This window comes from Telmatherina bonti (genome assembly GCF_933228915.1).
Source record: "Telmatherina bonti genome assembly, chromosome: 1".
Lineage (NCBI taxonomy): Eukaryota > Metazoa > Chordata > Actinopteri > Atheriniformes > Telmatherinidae > Telmatherina > Telmatherina bonti.
In genome coordinates, this window is record NC_136619.1 from 20913198 (window position 1) to 20936032 (window position 22835).

At 37.7% G+C, this 22835-nt stretch overlaps 1 protein-coding gene across 1 annotated transcript; it reads left to right on the forward strand.

The window, feature by feature from the left end:
- Positions 1-16432: 16432 nt before the first annotated feature.
- On the forward strand, positions 16433-18900 carry LOC306754213 (uncharacterized protein). Its single transcript, XM_079238139.1, has 2 exons — positions 16433-16835; positions 18030-18900. The coding sequence occupies exons 1-2, from the start codon at positions 16494-16496 to the stop codon at positions 18360-18362; spliced, it is 675 nt and encodes a 224-aa protein (XP_079094265.1). The 5' UTR covers positions 16433-16493; the 3' UTR covers positions 18363-18900.
- The last annotated feature ends 3935 nt before the right edge of the window (positions 18901-22835 follow it).

The following is a 22835-nucleotide window of genomic DNA, read 5'->3' on the forward strand; positions in this document are numbered from 1 at the left end:
ACTTTATTTAAACCTTTATGGTATCCAGCAGTGGTTTCAAGGATCTAGCTCTGAATGAACCCTTTGACCACCACAAAACCACTTCATTGTATATGCCAAAATGGAGAAGCAGTAAAAGTTTTAATTTTCTGATTCTTTACTCACTTAATGAAACCTTGTTTTACAATTAAGTGAGTGACAGATATGTCAGGTGATATCAGCTTATTGTTAAAAGTTAAATTCGAAGTTAGAAGTCATCAAGAATAACAACACATTACTAATTCTTTCATGGTTTTCTGATTCAATCACAATTAACCTGCTAACTCCAGAGTAACTTTAGCAGCCTTTTTTCTTTCACTTGTGTCCACCTGGACATATCTTAACAGTTACTAGACCTAATACACTCAGTACCCTTTGTAACAACTTTGGAAACCTCAGATTTTGAGGGAACTTTCAGTCTAACCTTTAATTTGTGCAATACTTTATTCCTAAATATTCTCAAGATGTTCCCTTCATCCTTATCTGCTTGTTTATGAGCATGCATGCATGTGCGCTAAAAAGAAACCCAGTGACAGAAATGGCTCTGTTATTTTGTTGTTGTCATTTTTTATTCTACAAAGGCACGCACCAAAGAGACACATGCGTCCAGAAATATACTGAACCATAGTGGATAAATATAACCTTTGTGTATTTACAACAGTCTATAAATACCAACTTCTTTCTTTAGCTGGGGCCAAAACACAGAAGGAACGACGGCCAGGCTGTGTGAGAGCATGTGAGCCAGTAACCAGTTAGCACACTGCATATTAGTAGCTTTGATTCTCTTTTCCTTTTTGTTGTTTTCCACAGCTGAAAAATAAATTTTGCTGGACTATAGTACAATAATACAAGTTTTCCTCTTTTTTTCATTTCAGAAGGAAGTTATTGCTGCCCTTCTTGAACTGCAGTACTTTTTTGACTGATCAGATTGCTGCCCACCCACTCTCGGTACAGTCAGTGTATCTAATGAGAGAGACATCTCCCTTTTAGTGGTGCTCGATCCATGCTGCCTAACCAACATGCTGAACGGAAAAAAAATCCAATACAGCCAATTGCAATAGAATTAGTGGAATTTTTTAAGCTCCTTATAAAAAAAGACTGATTGGCTTTAAACCTTTTGTAATCTCCAACTTTTAAATAACTGTAATTAATTACTTTGGTTCTCCCTGTGATTGTAAGGGATTAATTTCAAAATGGTTTTACTTTTATTACACCAATGCATAAGAGGATTTATCTCTATGTGCTTTGGTTTTCGTGAACAGTTCAGTGATGTGTATGTTGGGTTAATTGGTAATTGTCTTTAGATGTTAGTGTGTGTATGGTTGTCTGTCTGTGCCTACAGCATGTCTGCCTTTAGCCTAATGGCTACTGGAATAGGCTCCATTGGATTAGGCGGTTTCAGTGGATGAATAGATGTTTTCTTGAGCTAAATATTTCTGCATTGTTTTGTTATTGTTGGCCTTGTCTGATGTAGCATTATGCATGCCACAATCACTCTCCTTAAGTAATTTTTTATCGTTTGGGAGGATGTTTTTTTTTGTTTTATTGGTCATTATTTGTGAACTAGATCTAGTCCCCAATCCCAATTGTTACTTCAAAACAGATCAAACCAAGGGTATGACCTCACTCTTCCATGCCATGCCAACATCAGCATTTGCAGACGCTGTTTGGCTCCAGCGGTGGGCTGGAGCCATTTGACCACGCCCCCTTCTTCCTGCTGTCCTCCAATCCATTTCCACCTCCCTTTTCTCCCCCTCCTTTTATCTCTTTTAGCCTCCATCCATCCCTCTCGCTTGCTCTCTTGCCTTTTGCCTACCTCCATCTCTCCACAGCCCCCAACCCAATCACCACCCCCGTCTGTCCTTGAATGAATGCTCTCTGACTAGTGGAACATATGCTACTGGTTGTTCAATACCCTCCCTCTGAGCGGGGGTGCATCCATGCGTGTGTGTGTGTGTTTTTATATGCGCGTGAAGAAGACTGAGTTTGTGTGTCTTTCCTTATGTGAATACAAGGCAGTGTGTGTGCGTGTGTGTTCATTGAAACATATGCCTCCTGTTGCACATCGGCCATCTGTTCCATGAATGGACTGATGGAGTGCTGCTGTAACCATGACGATATGCCATTCAGTCAAATAGCCCGTCAAACAACCCCTGGCTCTGTGTATGTGTCTCTCAGTGTGTATTTGTATGTGTTTATGTTTAGGAATTGCTTGGCAGAGTGGAGGAATTCCCACATGTTGATGAAATAAGATTGACCCTCCGAGACGACCTGCTTCTACTTTATTCCATTGTCCTTCGATGTCCACATGTAGTGAAACTTGTTTACACTGTAGCTGAGGATTTGTGTTTATCACTCAGATAAACCACTTACAATATCTATAAAAAGAAAATAGTACAATTAAATCAAAGTACAATAATGTTAAAATTAGACACTTGAAACTTAGATTGTTCCTCATTATATTATGATTCAATGTCTTTGGAAATTTTTACAATAACAAGTAATGACGTTTAAAGTTTTTGTCTATTGTTTTTGTTTCACACATGCACAAAAACAGTATTATTAGTCGGCGAGAATTTTCAGAAACTTGCTGCACGCACACACACACACACACACATACACACACACACATTAATGCACATTCATACAGCAGCAGGGCAACATTGAAAATGAATATTGAGTTTCAACTGTCTCTAACCACTGGTCTATTCATCTGCACCCTCATCAGACCATTCAGCAGCCCCACCCTTACATAGGCACACACAAGCACAGCCCCACCCAGTGCAGTGGTCTGCTGGCCATATGTCAGCCCTATCTCCTACGAGACACCTCTCCTGGGACCCCCTCTTCTTTTGTATAAGGGTGCGTGTGTTTCCCCTTGTGTTTACCATGTCCTCTCACTATCTGTCAAATCTCTATATACCATATTCAGTGAAAAATAAATAAATAAATAATAATGAGGAATCTTATTAGTACAGCTGACCAGATAACCCTTAGCTTCATTATTTTCTTGCTGGTGGAGACAAAACTGTTTCAGAAGTTAAAATAGGGCATGGCTTTTCATTTGAACCTGCTTAAACCAGTGGTGGGCCCCTGTGGCCTGGTTTTCTGCAGATGAACAGTGACATTGATTTCAGGAGACGATAAACTGAATTTGCATTTCAGTGAGTTGGCACAGTGGCTTATGTGTGTCTTTCTCAGAGTGCAGAAAGACTGAAAGAGCAACACAAGAAAGAACAGAAACTGTCTTCCCACAAATCCAAAGTCATGCACAACAGTGTTTTCTTGTCCTGAATTACTTATTGTCACATATGATGTGTAGTTGTACAGCATATGTTTTTTTTTTCCCTTGAAGCACTTCCATTCCTTCATTCCAAGGACAATTAAAATAGTAACCATTTTCAGATGCAGAGTATTTAAAGAAACCATATATTCATTAAGTTATTTTTATGGCAATGAGTTAGTTGATTATGTGGAAAATGTCAGTTTTATAAATATAAATGCAACATCTATTTGCAAAAACTACTTAATAATTCATAAACCACGGCATTTAGCATTTTTTACAGATTGTTTCTCAAGCATAATGTTGTATTGTAGTATTTTTCTTTTTATTAAGAAAAGAATGAATAGGCACTCATGTGTGACAGAAGATCAGAAAAAATATTGCAAACCACCATTTCCCAGTTCACATTGTTTTAACACCCCTACTTTCATGTAGCCCCAAATTTTACAGATTACCTGAAGGAGTTTATAAGCTTTGAGTGACATGTCATTCTTAGTTTTGTCAGCATATGAAAATGAGCTCATTTACGTTATATATTCTGTCTTCCATTAATTGGTATGATATGAAAGGACATTGTTTTTTTATATGAACTTTAGTTCTGTGCTCCAAAAGAATCAAATATAGTAACATATTGTTTGTGTGATGAAAAAGTTCTTCTTGTGGTTTTTCTAAACAATAAATTAATATAATTACATTCCTTGAGGTAAAACCTATCCCATGTACAGTATGTGAAAATATTATGCAAAGATTGTATTGTTCATGATTACTTCTTAATTGTTGGATAATATAACTTGGTTTGTACAAATTCTCAGGAAAATATTTACGGGGAAGACAGTGTTCCTTGCATCAGGCCTACATGATATGCAGTTATTTGCTAATGAAAGCAGCATACATACTTCTCATTACTGATTAATGATCTTTGTGTGTGTGTGTGTGTGTGTGTGTGTGTGTGTGTGTGTGTGTGTGTGTGTGTGTGTGTGTGTGTGTGCTCTACAGTGCATGAGTGGTAAGTCTTGAGGAAATTTCAATGTAACAAAATTAAAAACAGTTTTGAGTGTCCTTTTTACTTGGTCAAGACTCATTCAGTTGTTTTGTCTTTATGTTCAAGTTATTATCTTGATTTAATGTCAAGTACCTAAGTACCTCTTTTTGATGAGTTGGTCCCCCACCAATGTCTCAGTAAATCAGGCAATAAGAGTTTAAGATTATTGGTTAAAAACACCATGTGAGCTCCTACAACACAAGAGACAGTTGTTTCCTGACCATGCTTATGCATGCCAGGGTGTATCACTTTTGTCTAGGAGAAGAGCATAGATTAAGTTCAGATACATCCTTTTACACCATCATTCAGCTATATAAAACTAGATTTATGCTCCATTAAGATGCCTATAAAAATGTAGGCACTTCAGAATCTGACAAACTTGTAAAAGTAAAAAGGACTGTGATGTGGATCAAGTTAAATGTTTGATGTTTTGATGGAAAACGGGATGAAAATAGTTTAGATCTTTATCTCTGAGTGTTTTTTTTTTTAAATTTCTTCTTTGTGTGTTAATAAAAGCATTAAGTATTTACTGGGGTTGTTTGTCTCATTCCAACCACAGATTTTACATAGATATAAAATATATATGTAGCCACCATAACATCACCCACGAGGATCAGCATGTTGAGGATTGACTTTTGGAAGCAGCCTTGAATAGCTATTCAGCAGACTTCAGCCTCTAGCACATTTACTTGGCTTCATTTTCCAGACTGGGAGGTTGCAGCTCGGTTTTCTCTCCACATGTCAAAACCACTAATCTCATATCTCAGCAGTCATTTGTAACTTTATGCTTCAGGTTGACAGTTAAATGGTGATTCTGCTGTATTTCTACTTTGGTTTTATTTAGCCTGGCTGACTGATCATCTTACTGCTCAGTTCTTTCTTCATCAAGCTTCAATTTATCATAATCAGTTTATGAAAACAAGATCCTCATCATAATAAACTGGAATTATCCTTTTATGATAAATCAAGCTGAGATAGAATTTCTAAACAGTCTGCTGGTGCCCACAGCCTCTGCAGACTCTCAGTGGGTAAAGATACCACTGCGTCCCACAGGCCTGATTCTGAAGCTTCTGCTTTTTGTTTCTTGGCCCTGTCTTGAGCCGCTGAAAGGCTTTCTTGGTTGACAGCTGCAGGAAAACAAGCAGACATGATGAAAACAATGTATCTCTGTGTATGTGAGAGTGTAATATTGGGCAACATCAGTTGTATCATAGGAAATATTCAGCAAACAGCATTACTCACCACAATATTCTCAACTAGTTACGGTTAACCAAAATGTCCCTCTGCATTCTGGATATATGCATGCAAACTATGGTAGTGTACCACATCTGGTCATGCATCCTCATGAGTATTTCAACTGCAAACGTTAAGCCCCAGACCATTTTCCAACTGTTGTTAATTTTTTTCCCTCTCAATGTTCCCTTTGTTCTGTTGGCTCTTACCACTTTCTCTCCTCTCTTCTCTTCATCTTGTCTCCCCTTTTATCTTTGACCTCCAACTGTATTAAGATGATCTGAGTGGGTTTTGTGGAATTTACTTCACTTAGTTCTGCCAGTCTATCGTGCTCTTCTACAAATACATGTCTTTGGCTCTGCCTAGACCAAAGCGGTTGAGATCATTTGCGCTCCAATGGCTCAAAACAGGAATTTATTTTGTCTGTGTTTACCTGTCAGTGTGGTATTGGTTGGGCACAAGATCTAAAAACTATGTTGTGACTAAAAAAAAAAGCTCAAACAAACATTGTTAGTTTTAGCTCTGCAGTACCTGTTTTTATGAATTATAGTGTAACATGAACACAAAGACTGTTTCTCTCTGCTATTTTGTTCATTGTAATAATGAAAAATGGAAGAAAAACCCTCAAGTGTTTTGTCTCTCACTTTGTGGCAGTCTTCTTTACAGATGTCTGTGGCTTTAGCTCTCACCGTTGTTGTAAACAGTGTATGTGGGAGAGTAAACTCCATGTGTGGCAAGCAGGAGTTTTTGGCAGAGGTGGAAAAATCTGAAACCTGAACTTGGCAACTGTGTAAAGTTAAGCTGATTGTTGTGATCATTTAGCCAAAACACTGGTTGGCAGCAAGGTTTGATACCAGTGTGTTGATAAATATAATCAGTGATATGATTATGTATTGTGATGCCACACAACTGATGAGATTATTTAAATTTGTTAAATATATCATGAAATTGTGTTCCAGGAATATTTCCATGAGTGCAAATCCCTGAGTACTACTGTGAGAAGGATGCAGTACGGACTATAGTTACCATGCCATACGATAAGAGGCAAAAATCATGTCTGCTCAACTAAGCACATTTTCATTATCGTTTTTAATATTTTTCAAGTTAAAACACACAGTACATCAAAAATTAGCTGCAGCAAGTGTTTTCATCTTCCATTATTATCAGTCACTCTTTCTAATTTTTTTAAGGTTAAAACTAGGGTGGGACTTTAACTTGTTAATAACACTTAAAGCTAAGTAGTGGATCCTTAGGAAATGATGTATCACCATCCAGTCGTTTAGAACAGGCTAATTAAAATGATTGGATGGGAGTATTTTAGTCCTGTCCCTTCCACAGGTTACTAAATATTTATATTTCTGTGTTACAGCAGTTATTTAATAGCTTCTGGAAAACATCTTTAACTCTACATTTAATTAATAATAAAAGAAAGTTTGCATTCCAAACATTTGTCAGTGCATGATTTCCTGGTACAGCGATTGCACTGATGCACATGTCAGAGCTTGGTGCTGTGTTGTCAACTAGTTACTTCATAGCTATATTTACCAAATTCTCATAGCCCTTTATTGATGCTTTGTGAAAACAGTGACTTGTGACAAGGCTTATTGCAGGTGTTGTTGGAGACTTTTGGAGGCTGATGTGAAAGCACATATCATTAGGGAGCGTGTTCACAGGTCCCTCCCTGACCCAAAAGTACCAAAGGTTGTTTTCTAAGCAGGAAATGTTCACCTCTGCTAGAGGTGAACATTTCCTGCTGCCAAGTTGCCACTGGCTGATCCCGCCATACTTATCAGAAATTATTGAACACATTATTATTAATGAACACAGGCAAAAATATTTAAACAGTTTAATATACTGTAACATATTTTACATTCTTAATGTCTGTATCTATTATTTGATTCAGTCATCCACTGATGACTAAAGTCCATTTAAATGAAAAAAAAACTGTTGCTATTTGGGGCAAATGTTGCGATGCAGTTAAAATGGTCAAGATGGTTTAATTACAAAGTCTTCAATTAATTCGATTTTTTAAATCAACTCCCACACCTAGTAAAACCTAAACTAAACTTCAATGTATGAAAACAAAATCTATCTTCTCATTTCAGCCCCACAGGAAAGAAAACTCAAAGTGTTCCCACAAAGCAACTTTAACAAATATTTTGCCATAGCATTACAATAAACCCTTATCACCACAATAAATCACTTCCGTTCTCAGTGGAGGGTGATATGAAGTCATTAATCTGGTTTTCTGACAGCTGTCGCAAAATTATATGTTTTATCTAATGTCCCCATTAACCGATAGTGAAATATCCTAGATTTGCTTTAAATTCATTTTAGGATATTTTGTACATTTAAATAAAGTACATACATGATAATGGAAAATAAAACAGTCCACCTGAGTTGACAAATGATGTTACAAAGTAGTTTCATAGTATTGATTACATATATATATATTATCCTTGTTCCATTTCTTTCACCCTTTTCTATTTGAAAAAAAGAAAGAAAAATGTTCTATTTTTCTGGGAATTCTCCTTTAACTAAAAAATCAGTTTCATGACCCCCGCTGCTTGAAACTTCCAGCTTTCACTGACATGCATGTGTTAATGCATAAATCATTGCCCCTTGACTCTGCTGGGCCTTTCTTCCTTTCCCTCATATTCATTCACATTGCTCCGTCTCACTCTTATTCTGTCTTTCAGTAACGCTTTAACCCTCCACAGATGACTCTCTGTTGGGATTTCCTCTGAAGTACTGATGGGTCACATGCATGACGCCCAGGTTAACAGGCAACCAGGTTGAGGAGGTGGGATAAGGGGGTCATGGCCAAAGGTCAGGATAACGAGGAAGTCCCAAAGCTCAAGATAGTTTCCCTCATCCTCCTGAGACATAATTGTCTCAGAAATTTGCTTTGATCTGCTGCTCATTCCGATCACATCACTTTCAGTAGGTGACCACTGACTTTTGATACTTTTGTTAACTTGTAACTATTTTTGCACTACTTTGCTTTTTTTTTTTGGCTGTGAGGGTGATTTTTTTTTTTTTAATGTAAAAATTGTGTTTATAACCTCAAGGCACTTAGCATGTGACCAGTTTTCATCCTGTTTTTGCCAAACTGAGACAACAGGTGTTTTTTATTCAGACAGAACCACAAAGTGAAATATTTGTCTTGTCTTTACTAGACAATGTGTATAAGCACACATGCCACATGCACACACACACAGTCATACGCATACAGATGTGCAAAGAATTTTGGCAAACTTCTGAATACAAACGGAATTTCTCTCGGCCCCAACATCGTTGGGAGGAAACATGACAACACAGAGTTCACAACAAAGCCTAAACACAACCACAAAGCCAAAACTATTTGAGAAAAACAACAATGTTTAAGAAAAAGACTTTCATAAAGCACCAAAACAAAAACATAAAAAAAGTATAACAGCTTCTCATAAATGTCAAACATGATAATTCAGGAAAAACATTATCTACATAGCAATAGTTTAATAGAAAAGAACAAAATCAAGAATTTTTGCTGTTTTCTGTTAATTTTCTGTGCATGTCCAATCAGAATCTTTTTTTATTTTCAAATTTCTTCCGTCTTTTTCTCTTGTTTTTTGTTCAGATATTGTATTTTTGCATATTCTCTGTTTTTATTTTCTAAATTTCCTGTTGTGTATTTCCAGTGTTGTTGAACACACTTTAGGAAAGTAAAAAAGTAAAATGTTTTTGTTTCCTGTCACAGTGAAAATAGAAAAAAAACAAACATGACATGGATACAGCACCACAGTCTGAAACTGATCAGAAAAATAAAAGGGGACACCGCAGCTGTTAAACTAATATTTTAAAGCCCATCACAGCACTGCGGCGTCTTCCTCGTGTAAATCACTGACATGGCTATAAATCCCTGACTGGGAACACTTTGATCGTGTTGAAGAACTGTGGGTTTGTGTGTGATGAGGGTAGAACCTGTTGGGTCACTTTTTATTTTCCACCTGTGGGCATTTTAGGAAACAACCTTATGACTCCACCATGAGCATATGAAACTGAATGCTTCCTTGTGAACTTTGTGGTGTACTTCTTATTTGAAAGAGGTTTTGATAAAGATATCTGTCCACAATAAACACACACACACACACACACACACACACACACACTATGGGTGTGGTGGTGGTGGTGGAGGGGAAACAGCTCAGTAAAAAGCTGGTAACTTCTCAGCAGGTACATGTCAGTTCATCCAGCCCTTTGATAAGCACAGACACTTCCCTTTAGCATGGCACTGACAAACACACACATTCACTCTCCTTTGTCCTGTCATGTGGTTGACCTTTTCGCCCCCCACCAAGCTGACAACTTTGAAAATGCTTCATTTTGGTTTTGAGCTCACATTTAGATGATCTTTTTAACACCTCCAAAAAATAGTCAGGCAAAGTATCCTTCCAGTTTTTTTTTTCACATCTTTTTCTCTTTAAGAAATGGGAAAGTATGTCTTGAACAAATCTATTCAGACATCTGTTTCTTTGAGTTTATATTTTTAAAGGTGTTTTTAATTACTACCCTTTCAGGTATGACTGTATTATTACCATATATATATTATATACTCATATATCATATTAGTAAAATGGAAACCAAAGAGTAAAAGAGAAAAACTGGAGTCTCAGAGACGTCTTAAATAGTATAAACAAATTCTAGATTATCTTTAGCATGAATCTATCAAAAGAAAGAAGAAGTGTATATGTGCATGTGTGTGTGTGTGTGTGTGTGTGTGTGTGTGTTGGAAAGGCAGTTCTGAGTGAAAACAATTCAGTGTGAGAGATGGTTTAAAGGAGCGACATGCTGACAGTTTGCAGACCTTCAGCTGATTTTTGTTTTTCTTCCTGCATATTTTGAGCAACTCTTGTAACTGTTCTGATGCTAAATGTAGGCTTGATTGAATAAGGCTTGGTTTGTGGTGACAGTTTAGTTTTGACACCAAGACTTTCTTCAGTGTGCTCCAAGAGACCTTTTTTTCCACCGGTCTTTTTTTGTTCCCTAATCCACCAAAACAGAATCCTCTCTGTCTTCTGGGACCTCTTCCTCCACACATCGAACAACGAGTAGGAATATAAATAACAACAAACGAAACAATAGCAGCACTGTGTTTAAAAAGCCATGAAGAGCAGCAACTCAAAAAAAGAAAGTGAGGACTGTTCATGGCTAATTTTGCGCATGATTCATGACATATGTATGACAAATGTATGCTAAGAACTCCATACTTTTAACTTGCAAATCATGTTTTCTATGTAAGTCAAGCCACATTTAAAAGGGCCGAGCCTCCATGAGTGCAACCCTCCACACTCTACATTTAACTTGACTGCACAAATTTTAAAAATTGTGAAAATTGAGACAATCAGACCAATCACACCTGTTTATGCAGGAACAAAAAAACAATCAGGGCTGTTTTTAATTTCTCTTTTTTTCCACATTTGGGTGTCTCTATGGGCACGGTATCTTCTAATATTTCAAAATATGATCTGTCAAATGGCAACTTTTCAATAAAAAACAAAGGGTAAATGCAGATCCTTCTTGAACCATGTTTGTTTCTTGAACCTTCTTTGTTCTCTCCAAGGTTCAATTTCGATGATCTTGTATCTTATGTAATTTTTTTGCTGGCCTGTTTTGCTTTGTTTATGTTTAATGAGGGGAAGTGATTTTGACTTTCCTATGATGGGATAAGATAAGATGAACTTCATTGATCTGGATAGATGAATGTTTGTCTTATCTGTAGGGATCCAGTGACGCAATGACTTTGACAGTCCTGATTGTATCCTCCTTCATTGTAATCCTCAGAGTGCATATTAGGCTTTAGGAGGTTAGTTAGAAGATCATCTCCTATATTGTCAATGAGGTGTGAACCCCAGCCTTCTCACACCCCACTCCCCCACCTACTCACTGACCAACCCACCCCACCTTTACACCAGCCCAGGTGTCAAAGCCCCCACTGAGGTGACACTTATCACTGGTCTGGGAAAGAGCTGCTCTGCAACAGCACACACACACACACACACGCACATACCAGGGGGTGACTCAAACTGGAAAATGTCTCTTCTTCTCACCAGATATTAAGATTAGCTGGTCTAGACAAGAATGATAAAACTGCTGTCTTTCCTTGGCAACCCTGAGAGCGATGCTGGTTACAGATTTATCCCATCAAACTTCCCGTTTAGAGATACTGGCTTTATAATGATCCATATCAACTGATTCATGCTGGTTTACTGACACTCTCTTACAGATTTATCTGTGACTGCCTGACAAGAGTCTGTTTTTAGGCTGTGTATCTTATTCTGCTCTCCCTCCTCCTTTCCTCTGTAGATAAATATGTCACTCTCACAGCAGGAGGATGTGTGTGTGGCTTGGAAATAGTGTGTGTCCAGAGGATTTGGGATGTTAAACTACTCACTGCATGAAAGACAGCAGACAGACAGTATAGTGAGAACTAAATATTTTTTATTTGAAACCTCATTAATAGACTTTTTACAAGTTATCTTGAACTCACTGGAAACCTGTGAGTTCACTATGCAACAGGATACTTTGGCAAAGCATTACAGACAGGCACAAAGTACAGAGCATAAACATTTGTGGGGGACAGTAGCCAAATGTTGGTAGGACTGACCTTGTGACCAGAAGGTCAGTGGTTCAAATTCCAGGACCGCCTGGCAAGCAGAAAGAGGCACAATGACTCCCATCAGGAGTCTAGGTAGAAATGGCAGATTGTGGTTTACAAGGTGTTTAGTGGTTCCCAGATGCCAATGTACTACATCCAAGGGATATCTCTCACTCTCACTGCTTTTTGTCAGTGTCAAAAATTAAGAACTTAATTTGAAATAATACATGGGAGCTTACAGGCTCTGACAATTACTTTAAAAAGTGTTAGAACTCCCTTCTAAAAGTACAAGACACCATAACAGAATGGTGCTTGTTTTTATTGTCATGCCCCCTGAGAGCCCGAACGTCACAATACTGATTCTCAATCCTTGTAGTGAGAGATTTCTCAGGATTCCCTTAACAATTTAAGATAACTTGTACATTATATATATATATATATATATATATATATATATATATATATATATATATATATATATATATATATATATACACACACACATATACACTACTCACAAAAAGTTAGGGATATTTGGCTTTCAGGTGAAATTTATGGAAAATGCAATATGTTCATGCTACAGTGATATAATATCATAAAAGTAAGACATTTAAGTAGAAGGATGCACTACTGATTTCCTCATCTCAAAAAATTCATTCAACACAAAAGGTAACAACAATGGTAGTTACACCACAACAAAAAATTTGAACGTCTCAATATCTCGTCATGTGCCCTTGAGCATCAATTACAGCTTGACAACGACGTCTCATGCTGTTCACAAGGCAACTTATTGCCTGCTGAGGCATGGCATCCCACTCTTCTTGAAGGGCAGCCCTCAGGTCATTGAGGTTCTGAGGTGCAGGGTTTCGAGCCTCTACACGACGGCTCAGCTGATCCCACAGGTTTTCAATGGGATTCAGGTCTGGAGAGAGTGCAGCACTGGAGAGAACAGCACTGAGGCCCACTGGTTCCTCGTCCAGCGTAAATGCTCCCTGGCCCATGCAAGACGATGATGCCTGTGCCTGGTGGTGTGGTCAGGTACCCGTGCAGGTCGTCTAGCACGCAGACCACGCTGATGGAAACGGTTTCGAATGGTCTGACGTGACACTTGGGTGCCTCTCACCTCTCTTAAACGTGCCTGGAGTTGAGTGGCATTCATCATCCGGTTTCTCAGGGCAGTGTTCACAATGTAGCGGTCATCAGCACGGGATGTGGCCAAAGGACGTCCACTTCTAGGCCTTTCTGTGACTCTTCCAGTCTCTCCATATCTCTGTTGCAACCTGCTGATGACACTCTGTGACACTCCAAGCTCAGTGGCCACTTCTGTCTGAGAACGTCCTGTTTGAAGCATCGCAATGGCAAGGGACTGTTGTTCCATTGTTAGGTGTCGTCTTGGTCTCATGATGTCAAAATGTGAACAGCATGATGAGGATAACTGTTTAAACACCAGCTCTAATTGAACCAGGACATTTATTGGTCAATTCAAGGATCACACACCTGCCGTGATTTTTGCCATTAAGCTCCTTGTTAGAGAACAGCAACTTGTGCAAAATTTATTGAAACATTTAACAGTTGGACATGTGCATTTAAAAGCTTAGAGAAGATCACATTAAGTTCACCTGTACAGGTTTGAATGCATTTTAGGCTTGTTGTGAAATTTCACCCAAAAGCTGAATATCCCTAACTTTTTATGAATAGTGTATATATATATATATATCAAGCTCGGGTTCTCTACCAGAGTCCTGGGAGCTTGAGGGTCCTACGCAGTATCTTAGCTGTTCCTAGGACTGCGCTTTTTTGGACGGAGATGTCTGATGTTTCACCAGGTATCTGTTGGAGCCACTTCTTCAGTGTGGGGGACACAACCCCAGTGCTCCGATCACTGTGGGTACTGCTGTTGCTTTCACCCTCCAGGCTTTCTCCAGTTCTTCCTTGAGGTCTTGGTACCTCTCCAGTTTCTCATGTTGATTTTTCCTGATTTTTCCATCATTGGGGATGGATACATCGATCACCACGGCCTTCCTCTCCTAATTAGCCTCTCGTGTCCAGTATAGTCTATTTCGTGTTCCAGTAGCCCATTTCTTATCACCACACCCTGGTTCCTCGGTGTGTGACACACACACACACACACACACACACACACACACACACACTATATAAATATATATATTATATGAAGATGGACACATGTGGGAAAAAAGGACAATAAAACACAATTATAGTTAGCTTCCCTGTCACTAACTTCACTGGGAATTCTTGAGCTTTGTACTGTTTTCAGATGTTTTCTGCTTGTTTTTATTTGGTGTCTAATTGAGTCCTTTGGCTTCCTCCAGGTTAACAGTTTTATAGATGACAACAGTGTAGACTGCAGATTGCTGCAATTTGTTGACCACAAACCAAATTGTGTGTTTCAGAGACACTTAATACAACTGTTGAAAGTGATGAATATTTTAATATTACCGTACACATAAAAATATTATTTTATTGCACTGTAACCAAGTGTATCTTATGTAAGTTTTCAATTAATAAACTTAATTAAAACTTAATTAAAAATAAAATTGCAAACTTGCTTTTAAAGCAACTCTTGACAGACTTGTTGATATGTTCTTCTTGTATTGAAGAAGGAATCTTGCTGCTGCTGCTTATGAAGGAACATAAAGGCCTATTTTTCTTAAAGTGAGGACAGATTTTTGAAGTCATAAACTAAAACGATTTCAAATACTGCAAATATTGGTCTTTATTTATTTTCTGTCAACAAGGACAGAAACTCTATATGTTTAATAGCCAAATCGAATAAAACTAGTCACTGTCGTAGGTATGTCCACGTAATAACTGTTTCCAAATTAAATGATGGTGCTTTGACTTTATGGATTCTAGTAATAACATTTTGCCACCTGTTATAAGACCTGTCGATTTTGTCTAGACAGTTATGATATACTAGTCACCCTAAAAGGGTGTATGTGAAATCCCTACAATAACTCACGCCCTTGTAATTGTTATTTGTAGTGCTGTCCTTGCTAAATGTGCAGTCCATAGGATTGTCAAAAATGCCCCATGAGATATAGTGTTTGATCTGAGATTTGATGTTTTCATGTCACACCTGCTTGTGGTCTAAATGTGGTTACCACATAAAATAATTTACTTAAGCTATCTCTTAATTCTGGCCTTTGATAATATCATGTTGTGCCACACCAAAAGATCCAAACCCCACTTTAACAGGCTGCATAAACAGCTAAATATAAACAACACTACGGGTTAGAGCAGCAACTGTTTATGTTTGCTTTCATAAATGTGGTTGCTGCAAAGTGAGGCATTCTTAACAGCATCTTATTTGTAGAAAAAAAAGGCACATTACATTGTAATGATTTATTATAATGACCAGTTGTATGTTTCAAGGCTATTTCTTTGTTTACAAAACATGCACTTAGAAAGGCATTTGCCTTCTGATAGCAATTATGTTAATTATGAAGTTTGCACAAAAAGTAGCCGTCCTAAATTTTAGTAATCCCATACTGGGTTTTGGTAGCATGAATGAAAATATTTCCAAAGAGAAAACAAACAAACAAAAAGTACATAAAAACAACAAACAAACATTTACATGTGCATACAGTGGGGGAAAAAAGATAGAATAAAACACTTTGATTTTCAAATAATTTCTATATCCCGGGCAATAAAAAGCATACTTATCACCAGATCCGGATTTCCCGAATTGCCTGAACTCTCATCAGTAATGACAAAACATCAGAGAGGAAGGAAAAGAGCAAATGTGCCATCTAGTGCAGATAGTCGGGAAGCGCAGCTACACTGATATGTTGGAACAATGACACCTGGATAAATTGTAAAAATTATTAAAGTTGTTGTCCTTTCAGGCATGTAATAAAATGGTGTCAATGGCTTCTACGTACATAGAATCATTGTTAGTATTATGTTATTCTTTGTCAAATATGGGGGGAAAATAAAAATTAAATAAAAGCAGGGATAGTTTTCCACATCGTTCTTGTTTCATTTGCAGGATTATTAAAAGATTCAAGTAGCTGACAATGGGAATAAATTTTCCGGGTACAATGGGGGACTGGAATTGTAGCTTCAATTAACAGTTTCAAAAACATTTAATCTTTCCCATGAGTCTGATGGGGAAATGACAGAAAAAATGTCAGGACATTTATTTTGAATTGTACGAGCTTCGCATTTCCTTCTTACGACTGGAACCTGCAGGAAAACGAACAGAGGTCGTTGTCTGCGGACGAAGGGACTTCGCGGTGAACGGATCTGCGAGCAAAATGAACACTACTGAAAAGAAGCTCGCCGATCTGATCCGCGAGCACCCGAACCTGTACGACCAGTCACGCCGAGACTACAAAGATAACCTTAAAGGACATTTGTCGTGGAAAGAAATCGCTGACGTCATGGGAAAATCGGAGGAGGAACTGAAGGTAAAATGGAAAAATCTCCGCGACAAGTTCTGTAAGGCGAAGAAGCGAGTGGCCAAGAGAAACACCCTCCAGCTGGACGACGGCGACCACCCGGTGGAAATGCACGTCCCGGTGTTGTACAACCAGCTGAGCTGGCTTAACGCATATGTCAGACCCCGAGTAGAGTCTGGTGCGGGGGAGTCCGAGGAGGTGCGTGTCTGCCTTCAAGTGGCGTGTTTGTATTGAATGCAATCTTAGCGTTTACAGAAACACACCAGGCGTAGTCCTATTTTGCTATCACACCGAGAACGAGCTCTGCCGACCCCCCAAACACTAACACATGGTGGATCCATTTTCCGTTTTGAAGCTAAAAGCATAGGTAACATGCGGCTGTATATTCGATCACAGCTACATTCAACTTCCGCCTCTTGTTTTTCAAAACTAAAGCAGATCCATGAAGCATCGGTAGATTAGTATTATTTTAGGCAGCTATTTGTTTATTCGTTTTTGCTTTTGATATTTTCATGAATACATTTTTAGCACCGCTAAAGTTGCTAAATTTTAGCACTGTGCAAAGGGCTCATTAAAACACGAGTGGACTCAGACCCTTCCAACTGATTGTAGTGGAAAAGTTAAAACATAAACAGAAAAATCTCAATAAAGGAAAATAGAATAAAATATACTATAGCCTTAATGATAAATAAAATGTAAACCATAAAATTACAAGTCACTATGTAGACTTGTAGACGTACCTGTCTGAAGTGGGCATTTTGTAAATTGACAATATTTATAATAATTCTTTTTGCAAAAGGTTGTTTTTAAAAAAAAAAAAAAAAAAAAAGTAAATGACAACCTATACAGTATTTTTAAAGGTTATATTAAAGGCTTAGATTCATGATGCACACAGAAATTTCACTTGTTTGGCTGATCAGAGCCCATCTGTAGCCTGAAGAGCAATCAGAGGGGGTGTAAGTGGTGGTGTTAGATTTTATATATATATATATATATATATATATATATATATATATATATATATATATATATATATATATATATATATGAGAATTTCCCATTTGGATACAATGTAAAATACGTTAAGGTATTGATACAGCGTCTGAGGTGTAGTGTGTTTTCTACTAAGCTGCACTGTTGGAAAATGTGTTTTTAATCATTGTCTTACCACATTTATTTTTATTTGTAAATCATGCATCATACAAAAATTAGCACTAAGTAATATACACAAAAACAATTTTGGCTCAATTTAAACAAGTCATCAATCACCCAAGCATTAAAAAGCTCTGCAAATTTAAACAGGCTTGCTAATAAATGTAAAGATAAATGATCACCAGCTGCCATATGTGTTATCTGTGTTAATTCAATTACCATATTTCTGTGCTACAACAGGTAACTGGAAGAGCTGATGACCTGGAAAAAGAGCAAGATAAAGAGGAGAAGGCACAGCACAGTTCCATGCCTGTCGTTAGCACTAGTTTTTCTCTTTTGGAGTCCTTTCCCAACAGCCATCTGGATGTCGGGGCTTCTCTGAAACGCAAAAGGCAAACAACTGCAGAAACTGAAATAAGCTCTGCAGATGCCCTCAGCAACAACCTCAGAGATGAAGATGAACTGTTTTTACTTAGCCTCCTACCCTCACTGAAGAGGCTTACAATTAAAAAAAGGATGGAGGTGAGGATGAAGTTCCAGCAGGTGCTATATGCTGCAGAGTTTGAGGACTAGGATGCTCCAGAGGGACAAAGCTCTTGTTGATGTAGAGGTTTTATGTGTCATCTGTGCAGTCCTGATCAGGTATTAAGTCTGCAAATAGGTATTTTTAAGCATTATAACTCATTCATATTTTTGTATCCCTGTTTCAGGAATGTATAAATATGTTAGTTTTTATAATCCCTTGTGAGAGTAAAATGTTTATCAAAATAAGTGTTGCTTGACAAAAAAGCAGAAAAGTTTCATCCTTCACTAATTTTCAATTAAGATTATAGAGGCCTTTTTGTTACTACTTACAACCTGGAGTTATGAAAGATTGTCAAATACATGTGCAGTAAAATCTTATCAACTCAAAAAAAGTTCATCAGACTTATAGATTCCCCCATTTTTAAAGCTCCTGGATTCAATTTTTTGTGTAGTTTTAGCTGTTTTGCCAGCTAAACCAATTTATTAGCTCTTCTCCTAAAAAATTCTCAACCATATATAAAACTGTTGTTTTACTGAACTCGTAGAAAGCATAAACTCCAAACAGGTTAGCCCTAAAACAATGTTGTTTGCCTTAATTTTCTAATTAGAGCTCACGGTTTGTACGTTAAAAACTTCTTTTCTCAGACAAAGCCTGTGCCGCTGTTTATAATTTACAATTAAATATTTTTTATGCAACTGTATTTTCTCAGGTTTTTTCTGTTCCCTTTGCACAAACACCTGACCAGAGTGCAGCATCTTTTGTTTACAAATGTACAGACTTTAAAGAGAAAGATTAACTGCAGTCAGCTGGTACTATTAGAGATCATTAGTGCTTTAGAAATATTGGATATCTTCTGAGCTTTTATAAATCAAACTACATAAGCAAGAAAAATGTATTCATAGACATAAAAATGCTGGATTTCATTATTGGAAAATACTGTTTGGGTGCCTCATATTTCTTTTTTTTTTCTTTGCAAATGCTTGTATTTGAAAAAATTCTCTAATCATTCATTTATTAGCTTCTTAAAAAGTACTTCATCTGAGTTTATATTGAACTGAGCATGCTCTCCGGCTGCAGCATACAGTTTCATTCTCTTAGCTGTGAAGTCGTTCACTGCCAACAAAGCCAATCACTTCCCTGCCTCAATAAGGTCCGCCCTCTCTGTCTAGTTTCTGATTGGATGGTAACAACCATTATGTTTTCATTCATGACTATTCATTTCATTCACATTTTCTATTAACTTGTAGATTTAACATGAATGTTAGCTATTAACCTCTCTACTATTTGCTCCTCCTGCTGTTTGTTTCCTTTTTGTCTGCTCTTCTCACTGATACATTGTATTTATCACCCTCAAAACCTCCTCCCTTCTTCCTTCACCATCTCCTGTCTTCCCCCTCCCCCCTCCAAGACTCCCTGCTTGATTGCCATTGGGTGCTGTGTGGGGTGATAGTTGTGGTTTCTGTCAGTGATATCCCCAGTGCCCGTGCCGGTTTATTGCCTCTGAACTGCAGTATATTAATACTGCAGCCTTGCAGTAATCTTGACAAAAACAAGCAAAGATAGACTGACAGTATCTTGATCTGTTCATTACTGCTGATGTGTTTGTTGTGGGACACATGGAGAAAGGTGCCTGTAGCCTCTATGACTGGACCGATGCACTAAAGCTTTGATTTACATTATAAAAAAACTCCTCTGCCTGAAGGTGAAAGTATAAGAACAGTCTACAGATTGCAGACATGCTGAATGACTAAGGATCCACACACTGCTTCTTCATGCTGAGGTGAGATGGCATAATTTCTTAATAACAAGCATGTTTAAGTAATTGTAGCACATTAGAAACTGTGGTTTGATTCATGCAATTGGCACAATTACTATGACATGTGTAGCAGTCTGTAACTTAATGTAACTAATGTTTCAACTATTCGATTATACACTTTATAAAAGCTATATGTCATTTCTACTGATAAATACGATGAATGGTGCAAATCTTATAAGAATGTTGAGTAAATATACTGGAGTCTGTGAGAATATCAACACTCCAAATGCAGCATCGCTGCACAGTGACAGGCTGGCTACCACGATGAAACAGCATCCCTCCACTATTGGTGGAAAGCACTTGCAGTGAAACATATTGATTGGCTGAAAAAGTTGTCTCTTTAGTAGGAGGGCATGTTCCAACACTGATATAGATTGTCATATGGTCAATAGGTGCACCACCCTCAATGTGGTGTAGTAGTGAGTATGTGTAGGTGTGGTTCAGAGAAGGGAATAGAGAACAGGGTGGGGAATCATGCACCAACAGGATGCAGTAATAAATGGATTGTTTTGATCATTCAGCATTTTGATGTGAGCCGTTGTGAGTCATTTCTATCAGTAGGATGCATGTACTGTTGACATTTATTTGCTTATGTTTCATTTTTTAAGTGCCTCAAATAAAATAAGGTAACATTTTTAGGCTCAAGTAAAGATATATAGTTCTTTGTCACCACTTTTCTACATAAACATTTCTACATGTGGCACAGTGCTAAAGGTAGTTTAATAAAGTATCAAATGCAAACAAGCATGTAGAGAAATATTTGTGACAAATAAAACCATGAAGATATTACTCATTCGTACTGATGAGCAGACAAAAAGATGCACGGAACAAATTTACATATGAATTAGAAGAGCACACATGCACAGACTACATAAAATTTAATCATGTTTTTTGCTTACTGTCTTGAAAAACAGCCATTCAGGGAATTATTTCAGGCAATGTATACAAAGAGCTAATAAGGGACAGATTAGCAGGGAACGGGTCATATGATTCCTGGTCAGTCCTAAGCGATTAGAAAGTTGGAGGGCAGGAAAACTAGGCAAGACGAAGAATGATAGGTTTGTTTCAAACTTTTACTGTGTAAAAACAGCTGTGATTGATCCAGCAATTTACTGTTGATGTAACTGGAGCCTTCGCAGCAATGTTGTGAGTTTTTAGGTCCTTGTGGATGCATTCATTTGATGGAAATAAAGGAATACATCTTGAGATGTTTGCGGTGAGTGTACTATGTCCGCTTTAATTTTATTGAGTTTTTTTTTTTTTTTTTTTAAACTGGAAAGCAGCATATATTATATCTGAGAGTAAAAGGTACATGTAGGGATAAGTGACAGGTTTCTGAAGAATAATGGACTCTGTTACCTGGAATAACTAACAATCATAGCAGCTCAATAATAAGGCTAGTTTGTCTAATTTTATTCATTCATTAAATTCTAGCGTCATTGAAAAGGTAAAATTCCAGTAATCTGGAGCTAGGCTGGTTATGGCTGAATTTCACATTAGCTTAGAATGGCGCAAAACTGTTCAGTCACAAAGCCAGATATATCTGAAAATATCTTTTTTTTCGCATTTAAATTTGATATTCAACTAACATAGTTTTAGTCTATTGAATAGGATGCTGCTCCATATCCCAGTGTCTCTGCTACCTCTTTTCTGTTATGTCAGGCAGGCATTCCTGTTCAGCACATCCTGGAACCGTGGCCAAATCTGGGTTATCAGAAGAAAGCACAACAAAACCTGACTGTGTGGCACCACCAAGTTAAGAGAAACCACTCCAGACTGAATCACTTCAGGACTGTGGGATTTCTTCTCCCTTTTGCAGCAGGATAGCAGCCTGACAGGAGCCCCCCCCTGTCATGTATTCTCCCCAGAGTCTTCATCGCTGGGGCATCACTCACAGTGAAAGTATGGAGCGGTTAGCCTACAATCAAGGTAATATTTAAATGGCCAAATATACTCGCTGCACCCTCATGTCATCTCATGTTCTTGTCTAACAAAGAACATTACTATAGCCATCACTGCTGGAGCATAACGGCACATGTACAATTACACAAAGCAGAAACCTAATGACGAGAGCATTAACTTCACAACAAATATCTTTTTCATGAGTCATGTCAGAAATGCAGAAGTAGTCATTGTTGCTATCTACAGTTTGTTTAGAGTAGTGTTTTAATTGAATAATTTTTCTAAAATTGTGTTCTTAAACTATGATGTCAACATAAATAATAATAAAGCAGATAACAGTGTGCAAACTAATTTATAATACAATTGATGATTCTATATAGTCCATACATTTAGCACACAACGTCTTTTATGCACTGGAAACTCCACCTCTTCCTTTTCAACCATTGACTATTTGAGTGTTATTCCAACCATTGTGCTATAGATTATATAAATATTAATATAAATTTATTAACAATGCTGTGTAAATGAGTAAACCAAATTTCACAGTAGAACTGAAAGCAGTCTTTCTGGGATTTTTTTTCTGAAAATATGCAATCTCTGTCCCTCCTCTCATATCTGAAAATGACTCACTCAGCAGCGTCTTTAAGCGTCCACACAGTTCTCATTTTCAGCAGCAGGGGGCGACATGCTATCAACACGAAAATCATTACGTAGTGCTGTCTTTTGTGTGTCCTGTGGTCCTGCTGACACCGCCCCTCCGGAGGGTGCAGCGGAACTGTGCAGTCGCCAACTGTCGGTTAGG

Bases quoted from the DNA above. Each gene is read 5' to 3' on its own strand.
- LOC306754213 (XM_079238139.1), top strand. From the start codon at position 16,494: ATGAACACTACTGAAAAGAAGCTCGCCGATCTGATCCGCGAGCACCCG. The intron at 16,836-18,029 runs GTGCGTGTCTGC...GTGCTACAACAG, and splicing joins GTGCGGGGGAGTCCGAGGAG to GTAACTGGAAGAGCTGATGA.